Raw genomic sequence first — 19,170 nt, forward strand, 5'->3', positions numbered from 1 at the left:
GGTTGCTCTGTTGGTTGCTAGGTACATGGAGGTTTCATGTAGTTGACTGGAGGCATAGTGGATGATAACTGACAGTTGGAATGGTTGAACAGTTCAATAGTTGAGTAGTTTAAATGGTTAAATGATTTAATAGTGTATTATTGCAGTGAGGACCTTTATTTTGAAACAGTTGTGGACAGAGGACGTAGTGAAACAGGATCTGTAGTCTTAATGAGATTGTATGCTTAAAGCCTGAGACAGAAGGTGCCTCTCATATAGCGTTTACGCGTCCTCTCTCGCTCCTCACTGATCTACATAAAGAATGATGGAGCGGCAACAATGGGATAGTCTTGCCCTTCTTCTATCTTTCTTTATGTAGATCATTGAGGATCGAGGAGCGAGGGAGGACATATAAACGCTGCTTGAGAGGGACCCACAGTAAATACTTTAAAAGTTGTATGTAGATAGTCTAATTAATGTTGATAGACAGAATGTTTAATGGATGTTGATAGGCAGATTGTTTAATAGATATTGATTGACAGTTTAATGGGTGGATGAGTGAATGGTCTGAAGAAGATGAATGGATAGAAGGTTGGATGGAATGTGCCTTATATTCTTGTTAAGAGAGACACTGATACAGCTCTCTGAGAGTAGTTGACACAGGTGTAATCAATTTAACTGGCTAGTCTTAAGAGAGCCAGAGTACTCTTAAAGCCTGAGACAGAGTAAATAATTTAAAAGTTGAATGTAGATAGTCTAATTAATGTTGATAGACAGAGAGTTTAATGGATGTTGATAGACAGATTGTTTAATAGATGTTGATAGACAGTTTAATGGGTGGATGAGTGAATGGTCTGAAGAAGATGAATGGATAGAATGTTGGATGGAATGTGCCATATATTCTTGTAGAATGGAGAGACACAGCTCTCTACTGAGAGTAGTGGATACAGATACAGGTGTAATCAATTTAACTGGCTAGTCTTAAGAGAGCCAGCCTGAGACAGAGTAGATTGTTTAAAAGTTGAATGTAGAGCGTCTTATTGATGTTGATAGGCAGACTGTTTAGAATGGGTGGATGAGTGAATGGTTTGAAGAAGATGAATGGATATAAAGTTGAATGGAATTAGGAGGACTTATTTTGATACTTTTGTGCGCAGAGGATACAGGGGAACAGAATATGTAGTCTTCAGAGAGGAGCCTGAGAGAAACTGACAGTTGGTGCCCAGGTGGCTGACCAGCTGGGGTAACATTCTAATTGCTGCCGTGATGTCATAATGAGCAATGTTAAGTCTATGGGGGAAATGGTGATAGTTTTTAACTAATAGTTTAAAAAGTATAAAAGTTACAAAGTTGAAAAATACAAAGCACATATGGCATAAGCAAGACCTACGCAACAAAGTTTGAATGAAGTTTCTACGTTAAACGGTTGAAGCTGAATTGCGAGCGTTAGAAGAAGAAGTTTAACTAGAAATGCAATTCCAAGGAATTACCAGTGCATGAAAATGCAAAAATAGATGGATAATGTAGATATGGTTGCTAAGGTGTAGCTAGGGTAAACATGGTGGTTGCATAGTTTACAGAGAGTTGATAGTGTGAAGGTAGACAGTTTAAAGATGAAACATTCCAGCTCTAACTTAACTAGTGATTTCTATTCATGTTAAAATGTTGATTAGCTAACTTAGGTAATGATTTCTAGCAGTTACGCTAAAAATGCTAATTATGCTAGCAATGATAACTTTACTAACAATGCTAACCAGGTTGATTAGCTAACTTAGCTAATGATTTCTAGCAGTTACGCTAAAAATGCTTATTATGCTAGCAATGCTAACTTTACTAACAATGCTAACCAGGTTGATTAGCTAACTTAACCGATGATTTCTAGCAGTTATGCTAAAAATGCTAACTATGCTAACAATGCTAACTATGCTAACTAGCTAACTTGCTAGTGAGGACTTTTATTTTGAAACATTTGTTGCTAGGGTATCCATGGTGGCCACTATCAGGAAACAAGAATTTACTGCAGTATAATCATGTTGGTTGCTATGGAAACGGTCATAAACACTTAATTTTAATGGTTGCTATGTTGGTTGCTAGGTACATGGAGGTTTCATGTAGTTGACTGGAGGCATAGTGGATGATAACTGACAGTTGGAATGGTTGAACAGTTCAATAGTTGAGTAGTTTCAATGGTTAAATGATTTAATAGTGTATTATTGCAGTGAGGACCTTTATTTTGAAACAGTTGTGGACAGAGGAAGTAGTGAAACAGGATCTGTAGTCTTAATGAGATTGTATGCTTAAAGCCTGAGACAGAAGGTGCCTCTCATAGCGTTTACGCGTCCTCTCTCGCTCCTCACTGATCTACATAAAGAATGATGGAGCGGCAACAATGGGATAGTCTAGCCCTTCTTCTATCTTTCTTTATGTAGATCATTGAGGATCGAGGAGCGAGGGAGGACATATAAACGCTGCTTGAGAGGGACCCACAGTAAATACTTTAAAAGTTGTATGTAGATAGTCTAATTAATGTTGATAGATAGAATGTTTAATGGATGTTGATAGGCAGATTGTTTTATATTGATTGACAGTGTAATGGGTGGATGAGTGAATGGTCTGAAGAAGATGAATGGATAGAAGGTTGGATGGAATGTGCCTTATATTCTTGTTAAGAGAGACACTGATACAGCTCTCTGAGAGTAGTTGACACAGGTGTAATCAATTTAACTGGCTAGTCTTAAGAGAGCCATAGTACTCTTAAAGCCTGAGACAGAGTAAATAATTTAAAAGTTGAATGTAGATAGTCTAATTAATGTTGATAGACAGAGAGTTTAATGGATGTTGATAGACAGATTGTTTAATAGATGTTGATAGACAGTTTAATGGGTGGATGAGTGAATGGTCTGAAGAAGATGAATGGATAGAATGTTGGATGGAATGTGCCTTATATTCTTGTAGAATGGAGAGACACAGCTCTCTACTGAGAGTAGTGGAGACAGATACAGGTGTAATCAATTTAACTGGCTAGTCTTAAGAGAGCCAGCCTGAGACAGAGTAGATTGTTTAAAAGTTCAATGTAGAGCGTCTAATTGATGTTGTTGATAGGCAGACTGTTTAGAATGGGTGGATGAGTGAATGGTTTGAAGAAGATGAATGGATATAAAGTTGGATGGAATTAGGAGGACTTATTTTGATACTGTTGTGCACAGAGGATACAGGGGAACAGAATATGTAGTCTTCAGAGAGGAGCCTGAGAGAAACTGACAGTTGGTGCCCAGGTGGCTGACCAGCTGGGGTAACATTCTAATTGCTGCCGTGATGTCATAATGAGCAATGTTAAGTCTATGGGGGAAATGGTGATAGTTTTTAACTAATAGTTTAAAAAGTATAAAAGTTACAAAGTTGAAAAATACAAAGCACATATGGCATAAGCAAGACCTACGCAACAAAGTTTGAATGAAGTTTCTACGTTAAACGGTTGAAGCTGAATTGCGAGCGTTAGAAGAAGAAGTTTAATAATAAGAAGCCTAGGAAGAACAGTACAGTGCATTTTCATGCACTGTAATAACTAGAAATGCAATTCCAAGGAATTACCAGTGCATGAAAAGGCAAAAATAGATAGATAATGTAGATATGGTTACTAAGGTGTAGCTAGGGTAAACATGGTGGTTGCATAGTTTACAGAGAGTTGATAGTGTGAAGGTAGACAGTTTAAAGATGAAACGATCCAGTTCTAACTTAACTAATGATTTCTATTCATGTTAAAATGTTGATTAGCTAACTTAGCTAATGATTTCTAGCAGTTACGCTAAAAATGCTTATTATGCTAGCAATGCTAACTTTACTAACAATGCTAACCAGGTTGATTAGCTAACTTAACCGATGATTTCTAGCAGTAATGCTAAAAATGCTAACTATGCTAACAATGCTAAATTTGCTAACAATGCTAACCAGGTTGATTAGCTAACTTAGTTGATGATTTTTTGCAGTTATGCTAAAAATGCTAACTATGCTAACAATGCTAACTATGCTAACCATGCTAACTAGTTAACTTGCTAGTGAGGACTTTTATTTTGAAACATTTGTTGCTAGGGTATCCATGGTGGCCACTATCAGGAAACAAGAAGTTACTGCAGTATAATCATGTTGGTTGCTATGGAAACGGTCATAAACACTTAATTTTAATAGTTGCTATGTTGGTTGCTAGGTACATGGAGGTTTCATGTAGTCGACTGGAGGCATAGTGGATGATAACTGACAGTTAGAATGGTTGAACAGTTCAATAGTTGAGTAGTTTCAGTGGTTAAATGATTTAATAGTGTATTATTGCAGTGAGGACCTTTATTTTGAAACAGTTGTGGACAGAGGAAGTAGTGAAACAGGATCTGTAGTCTTAATGAGATTGTATGCTTAAAGCCTGAGACAGAAGGTGCCTCTCATATATAGCGTTTACGCGTCCTCTCTCGCTCCTCACTGATCTACATAAAGAATGATGGAGCGGCAACAATGGGATAGTCTAGCCCTTCTTCTATCTTTCTTTATGTAGATCATTGAGGATCGAGGAGCGAGGGAGGACATATAAACGCTGCTTGAGAGGGACCCACAGTAAATACTTTAAAAGTTGTATATAGTCTAATTAATGTTGATAGACAGAATGTTTAATGGATATTGATAGACAGAATGTTTAATGGATGTTGATAGGCAGATTGTTTAATAGATATTGATTGACAGTTTAATGGGTGGATGAGTGAATGGTCTGAAGAAGATGAATGGATAGAAGGTTGGATGGAATGTGCCTTATATTCTTGTTAAGAGAGACACTGATACAGCTCTCTGAGAGTAGTTGACACAGGTGTAATCAATTTAACTGGCTAGTCTTAAGAGAGCCAGTGTACTCTTAAAGCCTGAGACAGAGTAAATAATTTAAAAGTTGAATGTAGATAGTCTAATTAATGTTGATAGACAGAGAGTTTAATGGATGTTGATAGGCAGATTGTTTAATGGATGTTGATAGACAGTTTAATGGGTGGATGAGTGAATGGTCTGAAGAAGATGAATGGATAGAATGTTGGATGGAATGTGCCTTATATTCTTGTAGAATGGAGAGACACAGCTCTCTACTGAGAGTAGTGGATACAGATACAGGTGTAATCAATTTAACTGGCTAGTCTTAAGAGAGCCAGCCTGAGACAGAGTAGATTGTTTAAAAGTTGAATGTAGAGCGTCTAATTGATGTTGACAGGCAGACTGTTTAGAATGGGTGGATGAGTGAATGGTTTGAAGAAGATGAATGGATAGAAAGTTGGATGGAATTAGGAAGACTTATGTTGATACAGTTGATACAGGGGAACAGAAAATGTAGTCTCAAGAGCCTGAGAGAGAGAGAGAGAGAGAGCTGCTGCACCTGGACTGGCCACCTGGCGTAACATTCTAATTGCTGCCGTGATGTCATAATGAGCAATGTTAAGTCTATGGGGAAATGTTTAATAGTTTTTAATTTACAGTTTAAAAAGTATAAAAGTTACAAAGTTGAAAAATATATTGCACAGGTCTCCTTAGTAAGACCTACGTAGCAAAGTTTGAATCAAGTTTCTACGTTAAACGGTTCAAGCTGAATTGCGAGCGTTAGAAGAAGTTGGATTAATAACTAGAGAATGTAATTCCAGGGAAATTACGAGTGCATGAAAATGCAAAAATGTATAGATACAGTAGATAATGTAGATATAGTTACTAAGATGTAGCTAGGGTAAACATGGTGGTTGCATAGTTTAAAGAAAGCTGATAGTGTGAAGGTAGACAGTTTAAAGCTTAAACATTACAGTTCTAACTGAACTAATGATTTCTAGCAATTATGCTAAAAATGTTAACAATGCTAGCTATGCTAACAATGCTAACCAGGCTGATTAGCTAACTTAACTAATCATTTCTAACAGTTATGTTAAAAATGCTAACTATGCTAACAATGCTAACCAGGTTGATTAGCTAACTTAGCAAATCATTTCTAGCAGTTATGCTAAAAATGCTAACTATGCTAACTAGCTAACTTGCTAGTGAGGACTTTTATTTTGAAACATTTGTTGATAGGGTATCTATGGTGGCCACTATCAGGAGTAAATAAGTTACTATAAAATCATGTTGGTTGCTATGGAAACGGTCATAAACGCTTGATTTTAATGGTTGCTATGTTGGTTGCTAGGTACATGGAGGTTTCATGTAGTTGACTGGAGGCATAGTTGATGATAACTGACAGTTGGAATGGTTGAACAGTTAAATAGTTGAGTAGTTTCATTGGTTAAATGATTTAATAGTGTATTATTGCAGTGAGGACTTTTATTTTGAAACAGTTGTGGACAGAGGAAACAGTTTAACAGGATATGTGTAGTCTTCAGAGAGATTGTATGCTTAAAGCCTGAGAGAAACTGACAGTTGGTGCCAAGGTGGCTGACCAGCTGGGGTAACATTCTAATTGCTGCCGTGATGTCATAATGAGCAATGTTAAGTCTATGGGGGAAATTTGAATAGTTTTTATTTAATAGTTCAAAAAGTATAAAAGTTACAAAGTTGAAAAATACATAGCTGAAGTCACCTAAGTAAGACCTACGCAGCGCAGTTTGAATGAAGTTTCTACGTTAAACGGTTGAAGCTGAATTGCGCGCACAAAAACGTTAGAGGAAAAATAATAACTAGAAATGCAATTCCAAGGAATTACCAGTGCATGAAAATGCAAAAATAGATAGATAATGTAGATATGGTTACTAAGGTGTAGCTAGGGTAAACATGGTGGTTGCATAGTTTACAGAGAGTTGATAGTGTGAAGGTAGACTGTTTAAAGATGAAACATTCCAGCTCTAACTTAACTAATGATTTCTATTCATGTTAAAATGTTGATTAGCTAACTTAGGTAATGATTTCTAGCAGTTACGCTAAAAATGTTAATTATGCTAGCAATGCTAACTTTATTAACAATGCTAACCAGGTTGATTAGCTAACTTAACCGATGATTTCTAGCAGTAATGCTAAAAATGCTAACTATGCTAACAATGCTAAATTTGCTAATAATGCTAACCAGGTTGATTAGCTAACTTAGGTAATGATTTCTAGCAGTTATGCTAAAAATGCTAATTATGCTAGCAATGCTAACTTTATTAACAATGCTAACCAGGTTGATTAGCTAACTGAACCGATGATTTCTAGCAGTAATGCTAAACATGCTAACTATGCTAACAATGCTAAATTTGATAATAATGCTAACCAGGTTGATTAGCTAACTTAGTTGATGATTTTTTGCAGTTATGCTAAAAATGCTACCTATGCTAACAATGCTAACTATGCTAACCATGCTAACTAGCTAACTTGCTAGTGAGGACTTTTATTTTGAAACATTTGTTGCTAGGGTATCCATGGTGGCCACTATCAAGAAACAAGAAGTTACTGCAGTATAATCATGTTGGTTGCTATGGAAACGGTCATAAACACTTAATTTTAATGGTTGCTATGTTGGTTGCTAGGTACATGGAGGTTTCATGTAGTTGACTGGAGGCATAGTGGATGATAACTGACAGTTGGAATGGTTGAACAGTTCAATAGTTGAGTAGTTTCAATGGTTAAATTATTTAATAGTGTATTATTGCATTGAGGACTTTTATTTTGAAACAGTTGTGGACAGAGGAAACAGTTAACAGGATATGTAGTCTTCTGAGAGACTGTATGCTTAAAGCCAGAGAAACTGACAGTTGGTGCCCAGGTGGCCGGCCACCTGGCATAAGATTCTAATTGCTGCCGTGATGTCATAATGAGCAATGTTAAGTCTATGGGGGAAATTGTAATAGTTTTTAACTAATAGTTTAAAAAGTATAAAAGTTACAAAGTTGAAAAATACAAAGCCCACATCGCGTAAGTAAGACCTACGCGACATAGTTTGAATGGAGTTTCTACGTTAAGCGGTTGAAGCTGAATTGCGTGCGTTAGAAGAAGAATAATAAGAAGTTGAAGAAGACTAGGAAGAACAGTACAGTGCATTTTCATGCACTGTAATAACTAGAAATGCAATTCCAAGGAATTACCAGTGCATGAAAATGCAAAAAAATTTATAGATAGATAATGTAGATACGGTTACTAAGGTGTAGCTAGGGTAAACATGGTGGTTGCATAGTTTAAAGAAAGCTGATAGTGTGAAGGTAGACAGTTTAAAGCTTAAACATTCCATCTCTAACTTAGCTAATGATTTCTAACAGTTATGGCAAAAATGCTAACTATGTTAACAATGCTAACCGGGTTGATCAGCCAACTTAGTTGATGATTGCTAGCAGTTATGCTAAAAATGCTAACAATGCTAATTTTGCTAACAATGCCAACCAGGTTGATTAGCTAACTTAGCTAATGATTTCTAGAAGTTATGCTAAAAATGCTAACTATGCTAACAATGTTAACTATGCTAACTAGCTAATTTGCTAGTGAGGACTTTTATTTTGAAACATTTGTTGATAGGGTATCCATGGCTGCCACTATCAGGAGTAAAGAAGTTACTGTAGCAAAATCATGTTGGTTGCTATGGAAACGGTCATAAACGCTTAATTTGAATGGTTGCTATGTTGGTTGCTAGGTACATGGAGGTCTCATGTAGTTGACTGGAGGCATAGTTGATGATAACTGACAGTTGGAATGGTTGAACAGCTAAATAGTTGAGTAGTTTCAGTGGTTAAATGATTTAATAGTGTATTATTGCAGTGAGGAGTTTTTTTTTTTTTTCAGTTGTGGACAGAGGAAGTAGTGAAACAGGATCTGTAGAGTTAATGAGATTGTATGCTTAAAGCCTGAGACAGAAGGTGCCTCTCATATAGCGTTTACGCGTCCTCTCTCGCTCCTCGATCCTCACTGATCTACATAAAGAATGATGGAGCGGAAACAATGGGATAGTCTAGCCCTTCTTCTATCTTTCTTTATGTAGATCATTGAGGATCGAGGAGCGAGGGAGGACATATAAACGCTGCTTGAGAGGCACCCACAGTAAATACTTTAAAAGTTGTATGTAGATAGTCTAATGAATGTTGATAGACAGAATGTTTAATGGATGTTGATAGGCAGATTGTTTAATAGATATTGATTGACAGTTTAATGGGTGGATGAGTGAATGGTCTGAAGAAGATGAATGGATAGAAGGTTGGATGGAATGTGCCTTATATTCTTGTTAAGAGAGACACTGATACAGCTCTCTGAGAGTAGTAGCGTCTAATTGATGTTGATAGGCAGACTGTTTAGAATGGGTGGATGAGTGAATGGTTTGAAGAAGATGAATGGATATAAAGTTGGATGGAATTAGGAGGACTTATTTTGATACTGTTGTGCGCAGAGGATACAGGGGAACAGAATATGTAGTCTTCAGAGAGGAGCCTGAGAGAAACTGACAGTTGGTGCCCAGGTGGCCGGCCACCTGGCTTAAGATTCTAATTGCTGCCGTGATGTCATAATGAGCAATGTTAAGTCTATGGGGGAAATTGTAATAGTTTTTAACTAATAGTTTAAAAAGTATAAAAGTTACAAAGTTGAAAAATACAAAGCACACATGGCATAAGCAAGACCTACGCAACAACGTTTGAATGAAGTTTCTATGTTAAACGGTTCAAGCTGAATTGCGTGCGTTAGAAGAAGAATAATAAGAAGTTGCGGAAGAAGACTTGGAAGAACAGTATAGTGCATTTTCATGCACTATAATAATAAGAAGAATAGGAAGAACAGTACAGTGCATTTTCATGCACTGTAATAAGAAGAAGACCGAGGAAGAACAGTACAGTGCATTTTCATGCACTGTAATAAGAAGAAGAAGAAGAAGACCGAGGAAGAACAGTACAGTGCATTTTCATGCACTGTAATTAACAATGTTACAACAATGGCAGCCCTCAAGTAATTGCAGAGAGAACATACAGTACTGTATATATAGCATGACATTTATAGTCATGTTCTGCGACAATGCCAATGGCTAGTTGCATTGTCGACTTCGATATTAGATAAGAGGATTTACAATAATGAAACAGCTGTTACAACGTCAGCCCACGACTGGTTGTTTGCAACTGCAGCAGCGATTGTCAATAACAATTTGGGTTTGTAGTGATACCTTAGCCTGCTAAGGCTAACTGACTCAATGCACATATCACGATAGGCCTTTAGCCTCGCTATATTAATATAATCAGCATGGCACAGCGACCAGAATCCAACCGCTGACAGATGAAATCTGTAACTCACCCATTACAAAATCACTCTTCTGAGTATTATGTACAGCGAAGTTATTCTTGATAGAATTGAGATCCAGCTTCCTAGCAAACGATTAGATTAACCAAGCACTAGCCAAAGCAAATATACATTTTCAGTGATTCTAATCACTAATGACAGGAAATAGGCTAAGATAGGCTATACTTCTCAACTCCCAGCAGGCCTTATTCCATCTAAATTTTGAAAATACAAATAGTCCAGCCACCGCGCAAGGTCACACAGCCTAACCAATATTGCTTACCTAATGTTACTTTGCTAACAATCCACTGAAAGCCAAGGCGAACTACCAACTTGAAACACGATAAAAACATTCTACCTAAAAATAAACATTTCGCGCAAGAACACATTGCACTTCAGAAAAACATTACCCTAACAATTAGCTGTTAGCTGACATTAGCTGACAACCAGCTGGCACATTGGAAAGCAGCGAGCAGAGAAAGCAGTGCTAGTAACAGACTGACACAGCTTAAATTAAGGCGCCCTTATGAGAGAGACTACTTGCGAGTGAATGGAACGATCAGCTGAGCAGAACAGCTGATTTGGGCTGGGTTTGGCATAGCCAACAAGAAACTGACAGCGGGCTTGACTACGCGGCCTATTAGAACTAACGCAAAATGCTTGGTTTGTTTGCTATGCTAAATAAAGTGGTTATGTTGGTTAATGTAGTAACCTTGTTGGTTGACAATATCATTGTGGTTGCTAGGTTGTTGCTAGGGTAGATATGGTGGTCGCTATGCTAAATAAAGCAATTACTATGCTGGTTGCTAGGGTCATTATGTTGGTTGCTATGGTAGCTGTTAGGTTGACATTGTGGTGGTGGTGGACGCTGGGTTACTGCTAGTGTAATTGGGAAGGTTGTTTGGGTTATTATGTTGGTTGCTATGGCAGTTGCTACAATGATATAATATTAGTGGTTGCTAGGGTGTTGCTAGGGTACATTTAGTGGTTGTTATGCTAAATAAAGTGGTTGCTATGCTGGTTGCTAGGGTTATTATGTTGGTTGCTATAGCAGTTGCTAGGTTGATAAAATATTAGTGGTTGCTAGGCTGTTGCAAGAGTAATTATGTTGGCATGCTGATGGATGTTGATAGAAAGTGCTTGGGTGTCCCGGGACAGTGCCTAGTGTCTCGGGACAGTGTCTGGGTGTCCCGGAACAGTACTTAGGTGTCCCGGGACAGTGCTTAGGTGCCCCGGGACAGTGTCTAGTGTCTCTGGACAGTGTCTGGGTGTCCCGAGACAGTGCTTAGGTGTCCCGGGACAGTGTCTGGGTGTCCCGGGACAGTGCTTGGGTGTCCCGGGACAGTCCACAGGCCACCAGCAACAGTCTAGTACAGTTATTGCTCTAACTGCCTCTCTAGAAAGTTTAATGGATGTTGATATAGAGTCTAAAGACCCAACTGCAAAGTTTACAGGTGGTATAGCACAGAAAACTTTTTTCTCTCTTACCGAAAGGACTGGTAGCATTGGTAGTTTCAAAAAGGTTGGCTGGAATGGAGGAGTCCACCTGGGTGATATTGGTCTTGTCGGACATGGATGCTGATGGATGTTGATAGAAAGTGTGATGGATATTGATATAGAGTTTAAAGACCCAACTGCAAAGTTTACAGGTAGTATAGCTACAGAAAACTTTTCTCTCTTACCGAAAGGACTGGGGGTTTCAAAAAGGTTGGCTGGAATGGAGGAGTCCACCTGAGTGATATCGTTCTTGTCCTCAGGTGTGAACAAGTCAGTTCCCAAGTGGTCATTTGCAGGAGACTAGGGTAGGCAAGGCAAGGCAAGGCAAAGTAAGTTATTTATATAGCACATTTCATACAAAAAAAGAATAACAGTAAATAAAAGCATTAGGTAAGAGCAATAGTTAAAAACAGTTTAAAAAGTAAAAGCTGCCCAAGGGCAGTGGCCCTCATTTATCAACAGAGCTTAGAAACCAGCATATATCTGAGCGCAGAAATCATCTTACGACGGGGCTCACGTGTGATTCATCAAACTTTCGTATCACTCCAATTCCAGCGTAAGAATGAACGTTTGTTGATAAATGTGGCGGCTGGAAGCAAGCGTGATTTAAATATCACGCCCCTATATTATGCTAATTTTAATGGCCTCGCCCCTAGAATTTACGACATGAAGGTGCATTATACGTCCAAAAAAGATCATTAGTGATCTCGAGCCACAGTGACGACCAGCTGAACCTTGTTAATTTTGACAGCTAGAAGCTGTCATCAAGGAAGGCGGGAAACTAGAGGGATTTGAGCGCAACAGACTTTATTTTCGCAGAGAGAACGCATCATACTATAAATACATTCATTACAAAACCGTACGACACTGAAATTTGCCCTTTTAAAATATATGGCCTAATATAGGCCTAATTCATGAATGTTGCGTTTGCCAAAGAGAAAGTAATCATCGCCTATGGCTATTCTAAGCCATGAAATGTGTCAAGATAATATGCTTCATTACAGAAAATAGGCTGCACATGTTCAGGAAAGGTGTTATGTCCGAGATAGTCCATCAATTAAACTATTCAACTTTCTAATGCACCGCCGATTTACTGCTGCGCGATGCATGCCGCCTGAAAAACTTGCGTACACGAGTTCAGACTAGACGTGAGATTTGAGCGTAGCCACCGATCACGTTCACATTGATAAATGCCATACTTTGCGTGGAAACAAGCGTACGCCTGTTTTACGCCTGTTTTTGGTCGTACGCTCGTTTGATAAATGAGGGCCAGTGTGAGCGCTCACAATGTTTTCTATTGCTCATTTGCACGACCAGATCAATCATATGTGTGGGGAGTGGGCGGCACCCTATATAGGCTACTTTGCAGGTGCCTGTGCTTGCTGCTGAGAAGGTCTCAAACACAGCAGTTGAGAAGGGAAAGGAGAGGGGGGGCAATCCTCTGGACCACATCTCCCTACTGTAGCGAGGGAGTGGATATTTTGTTTCTGGATTGCAAAAAAGCAAAAAAATCTATACACCAAAATGTATTCAGTCTTTTTGGTTAATGCTCAGGGATAGGTGATTGGAGTGCCAAATAAACCCAAAACCAAGCCCAGGGCATCATACAAGCTAGGACCACCACTGATGCTACCCATACATGAGAAGACTTTGTGCACCAGATACCAACAAGAACTCAACGAGGCTTGAATGAACAACCCATCAAGCCTACTCAATATAAAAGTCATTTATTTCCATGCATCTACAGAATTTTTCATATGTGACACCTCCAAAGGGCAGTACTGCATAACAACATCAAATTAGATCATGTTACATCTCGATATACATGAACAGGTGAAGGTAGTGTTTAGATCCGTAGAAGTATTTTCGAGCAGGTCATTGGGCTATAGAGTCGTTCTGTCAGGTGGAACTAATGATAAGAAATGACATGGCAAATAGGTAAGGTAAGGTAAGGTACTTTTATTTATATAGCGCATTTAACGTGCACTGAGTGCAACCCAAAGCGCTTTACAGAACACAGATGGCGTATTTCCACTACGGGGTAAAACCCCGGTGATTGGGGTAAAGCCTCGGGCTTGACGTCTTTCCATGATCGGGGCCGGCCCTGGGCCGGGGCTCAAACGGCCTCAGTCCGGCCCCGGAGTTGGGCAGGGCCGAACCGAGGCCAGACCGAGGACTTCGAACGGGAGTAGGAATGGAATCAAACGTAACAATGTTTTTAGCCTAGCCAGCTAGCTGCTACCGTTATTTCAGTTATTTGTTTCGAGAAAGTAAAATATAAATAAAAATGGACGCTAGTTTTCACGTGTTATACCACTTTGCAGCATTCCTGGTCACCCCGTTTTGAGTCAGTGCTTGATTTGTTTAGGTAGTAATAAGTTGCCAGCTAGTTCTCCAACGTCAGAGTGAGGGGCTGCTACAGTCAGCTTTCATGCAGAACTATTAACCTACCGTTAATATTAGCCTATGTAGGCGTAGGCTACGTTTTAGTTTCAGCACTAATGTCTGAGGTTACTATATGCATCTCTCCTGGGAAATTAACGTAGGCTATTACGTTTGTATAGTAAACATTCCAAGTTCACGTAAAACCCCGGTGTTTAACTCAGTAGTGGAAATACAACACTGGGGCTAGGCACCGGTGTTTAAGACCGGGGTAAAGCCTGGGGCTGGCCCAGGACCGTAGTGGAAATGTCCCAAGAGACACAGACAGTGCCAAAACGGAGTGGCGTAGTCGCCAGCGTACCCATGATGACACAACAAACAAATTCACAAAATAACAAGACACAAGTTGCCGGATGGAGTAGCGTAGTCGCCAGCGTACCCATGACGACACAACAAACAAATTCACAAAATAACAAGACACAAGTTGCCGGACGGAGTGGCGTAATCGCCAGCGTACCCGTGACACCAAGACATACAAGACAGACAAACAAATAAACAAATGTCAAATAAATAATAAAACAAACAAAAAAAACAGAAAAGTCCACGTTAACTTAGTCCAATCGACTGCACTCAAGTCAGACGGCTGAGAGAAGTCCAAGACGCACAGCTAGCCTAGCTATCAGACCAACCGAAGACGGCGCTAGGCAGGCCGTCTGGAGAGCACCAGAAGCAGTAGCAGCAGAAGCACCGAGCAGTCTGAAGCAGCGACCCTGCAGATCAGCAATTCGGTGGACCCCCGACAGCAACAGTTTGTCTCTGGCTTCCATCGTTAGCACTGCTGCAGAGCATGGCAGCTCGCAGGCCAGCAGCAGCTCAGCAGTCGCGGCGGCAGCATCGCCCGCAATTGGTAGCCAGGTCGCCCGCGGTTGGTAGCCAGGTCGCCCGCAGTTGGTAGCCAGGTCGCCCGCGGTTGGTAGCCAGGTCGCCCGCAGTTGGTAGCTGGGTCCTCAGCTGTCCTGACCAGACGGTGAAGTGCAGTGCTTCATGGATGGAGGATGTGAAGCCCTCGCCAGCGGTCTTCAACCCAGTGGACATACTCGCTGTGGCATCAGCCAACTTGAAGTAGCAAAATAAAGATTGAGAAAAGCACAAGACTATCGAAAATAGCGTAAATAAAGAGTGAAAACATTAATCTAAACAAATAAATACAAAAAATGAACAGAATAAAACATAAAATTACGAAAATGACATAAAAACAAACAAAAACATGATGCCAGACGGAGCGGCGTGTCTTGCCAGTGTCCCCGTAACCTAGCAACCCTGGATGAAAAAAATGATCATATACACCTCATACATATGATATACACGCTTTCTGTTTGGTGCTGGAGAGAGGTCATTCGTTGCGTTTCCATCCAACGGCAATTAAAGAGAAACTACGCAGGATTGGCGATTTCATCTTAAGTTTCGGTTTCGTTTTTCATTTTCGCCCGTTTTATGCTTGCATATTTCTCTGCAGAGCTTCCCCGACAGCTTTAGCGTGTATATTTATACACATATAGGCTATATATAAATATATAAATTGCAAGCGTGGTTCTTCTTGTTCTTTATGCGTCTCAGCCTTCCAGATGTAAACAGGGAACGATCGTCTCCTGAACAAACTGCAAGGTTGCAATAGCGGATAGGGACACTGGGGGCGAGAGGAAATATTACTGTTTTCGATAAAACTGGTCACTCAAGCAAAACGATTTCTAAGCGATTTTATGACTATGAAAAAGTTGCATAGGGTCTCTTTAAAGGAGAATTCCAATGTGATATTGACTTAAAGTGTGTTGAAACATGATACCGAGTGTGAGCATTTGTTTAGTGATCACGTGACTAAATTCAAGACGTGAACTAGTCACGAATCAGTCACGTGACTAAATTCAAGATGGCGGCGAACGGAAAACTTTCAGAAGGGACTGTCTGAATAAACAGTCATGTAAGTAAACCACCAGTGCTTTTTCAAAGTTCTCGATGTCTCGTTTTAAATGTCAGGGCCCTCAGAAGTCTACCAATAAAGTGTGGAGCTACTTTGAGCCTCATAAATGGTGTAAAACAGTGATTTATTTGCATGGATAAGCCGATGCCTGAGCCACTGCCATTGAAAACCTGTTTTACAGGGTTCATACACATTTCCACCAGAGAAATTCCATGACTTTTCCATGATTTTTTCACAAATTTCCATGACCTGATATTTCTCAAAACCTCACATTAACTAGTGCTACATTAATAATAGATATACGCGTGAGATAACGGGATGGTTACCTGGAAGGAATGCTCTCAAAACGTAAAAGTTTGCCAATCGGTTGTGACACAAGTGTGAGACATGATCTGCCCAAATGAGAGATGTCTCTGAGTTGAATTGGGTGAAGCAAATTTCCATGACTTTTCCAAAACTTTTGGGGTGTTTTTTGTTTTCCAAAACCTTTCCAGGCCTGGAAATTTGCATTTTCAAATTCCATAACTTTTCCAGGTTTTTTTTAAACTTATGAACCCTGGTTTTAGCATTGGCAAGCTAGCGGCAGATTTCGGAGTGCACGGGGCAGGTCACAAACGAGTCACAGACTATGATTTTGCAAAGACTTGCGATAATATCAAACACGTTTGACACGTTTGATATTATCGTAACGGCAAAATTAGAAAAAGACTGACTTCAAACCGCTAAGATTGGCACCTTACACTAAATAATCTAGTTGACGGGAGCGTGCCATGATTCCAGTACAACTCCCATGATTTCTGTCCGACTGTGGAAATTAAGTCGCTGACTGTGAAAACAGACCAAAATCTTACAATGTAAGGGGGTCTTTAGTGATGTGCATCCGTGGTAATGCGCATAAATAAAATGCACATTAGTCATCTTTCCAACACCTGACGTTGGAAGTATTTTATAAATATATATAAACACACAATTTTAACACAGTTTTCAGTGGGAAAGAAATACAGAATAGAGAAAGCTGTGACCGTCTTCCTCGCGTGACGTGAACATGGACTGCCCTGCAAAAGGCTTATTAACTAATCACTTCATGGCTTGACACAGGCCGTCTTCAGTGATTCAGGTATACTTGCGCAGACACGCACATATATTGAATGAGCGCTGACACCACTACCCCCTTAATTGCATGCCTCTTTATTTAAAGGGAAACTATGCAGGTTTGGTGATTTCTTGCCCGGTTTCGTTCCCGTTTTTCATTTTACACTTGCAGGTTTCTCTGCAAAGCTTCCCCTACAGCTTTAGCGTCAATCGGTCAGAGGCACTAGAGCAGGGGTCTTCAACCGGGGGTCCGCGACCCCTAGGGGGTCCGCGGAGGTACTGCAGGGGGTCCGCGAAAATATTTCGTCTGAAGTATTTTTTTTCTCTTCCAAAAAATAAAATTGATCATAATTAACATAGCCTAATGTTCAAAAGACTATGCCATGTAAATGAAAAATATGTTCATATCTTTATCAGGATAATCAGGGTAGAAATGGCAATTTCAGTCATTTTCAGCCATGAATTTTTGAGGGTCTCTGAGAGGGGTCCCAGAACTCCATAACAAAAAACAGCTGGAGGGTTTTAAGTATATGGCTGTTCATAGTTCCACATACTTATCACATGTACAAAGTATGAGCCGATTTGGCCGACCCCCATCTTCCCACCTCTGCCTGGTTTTCTCATGCAATGACTCTTAATTATGATTTCGCTAGTCGTCTTCTATAGGCCTACGTCATTGATTTCACGATTGTGAAAGTAGGCTAGCCTACATGTCGAGGGGGGGTTTTCATTAAGCGCGCCGCGCACGAGAGAGAGAGAGAGAGAGAGAGAGAAAGTGGTCCTAGGAGAGAGGGTTTACTTCTAGCCTATACAGTTTGGTAAAGTTGCACGCATAGTCTAGCCACGTTTACATGGCAACTTGTGAAAGAAATATATGCTTTCACCCGAGCCGCGCCAGGCGCACCAGTGCGACCTAGAATTTTTTTTCAGGCGCACTGTTGAAAATTTTGGGTGCATGCAGACAGTGCGGTGCCAGGAAAGCGGGTTGTGATGGTTGTCGTGCACTTTGCTGCAGCATGTTATGCACGTGATCGAGAAAGTATACCCACAGCTGATCACCGTGATCGAACTTAATTTGATCGCGATCACAAATCGAGATCGTATAATCGCCCAGCCCTACATGTAATACATTAGTGATAAGATTTGAATGATAGAATGTTAAGAACTTCCGAATATGTTCCATATAATGGTGTGATGAATTCGAATGAGTTATTTTGTGTCCTGTATTCACATAATCAGCGGGTAGTTGTTGGATGTTAACCACTTGACTCTAACTGATAAACACTTGAATTTGATGTCATTCATGATACATTTCATGTTATTATGTAATTGTTAGCTAAATTAATGTATTAGTCACTAGTAAGGTTATTTTGTAAGCCCTGTGTACATGTATGCAGGCTGGGTTTTTATGACACTGGAACTCTTCCCTGCGCGGAGGATGGCGAGCCACCAAGACTGAATCGCCTCGGAGGAAACCCTTCCGTGTGCACCTTCTGATTCCAAGTGTGGTAGGACTGATCGTTAACCACACAATTGACTGAATCTTCTTTTGTGAATTATCCAACCGGATACTATCGGGTAGGATTGAAACACACACTTGATTGAAACGTTGGAATTCTCATTTGGACTATTCTATTTTTTGTAGTTTGAACATTGTTGCAACTGCGAAACCATAACTTTTATGGGTGCACCCTGTTCTTTGGGACTGTTGGTTAATAGCTCATAACTGGAAATACCAGAACACACATACACTGATATAACACAGAACCAACTTTATTTTGGGTTATTGAGAATTTTGTATGTATATGATTGAGGATACATTTTATGCTTTACTTAACTTGGTGTTTCAATTCAGTTATTGATTCCTGGTCTATTACTAATTATTTGAGCCTATTTTGTGTGTTTCTCTTAAATGGGTTACATGAAGCTTATCTTTTATCGTTTTCCAGCGTGGAAAAATAATAGTACACGCCATGTTTCAGAGGTGACAAAAAGGCGAGGAATGGCATGGATAGCATCAG

At 39.8% G+C, this 19,170-nt stretch overlaps 1 protein-coding gene across 5 annotated transcripts in view; it reads right to left on the reverse strand.

Annotated features, from left to right (window-relative positions):
• dab2 (DAB adaptor protein 2) overlaps positions 1–19,170 on the reverse strand; it is a 135,289-nt gene that overhangs the window by 82,810 nt on the left and 33,309 nt on the right. For all 5 annotated transcript variants that reach the window (XM_062533712.1, XM_062533714.1, XM_062533715.1 and 2 more), the window contains 2 exons: positions 11,883–11,997; positions 11,689–11,778 (listed from right to left, as the gene is read on the reverse strand). In XM_062533712.1, the coding sequence (XP_062389696.1) occupies positions 11,689–11,778; positions 11,883–11,997 (205 nt within the window). The remainder of the gene's footprint in view (positions 1–11,688; positions 11,779–11,882; positions 11,998–19,170) is intronic.

Source organism: Sardina pilchardus, chromosome 4 (assembly GCF_963854185.1).
Source record: "Sardina pilchardus chromosome 4, fSarPil1.1, whole genome shotgun sequence".
Classification (NCBI taxonomy): Eukaryota; Metazoa; Chordata; class Actinopteri; order Clupeiformes; family Clupeidae; genus Sardina; species Sardina pilchardus.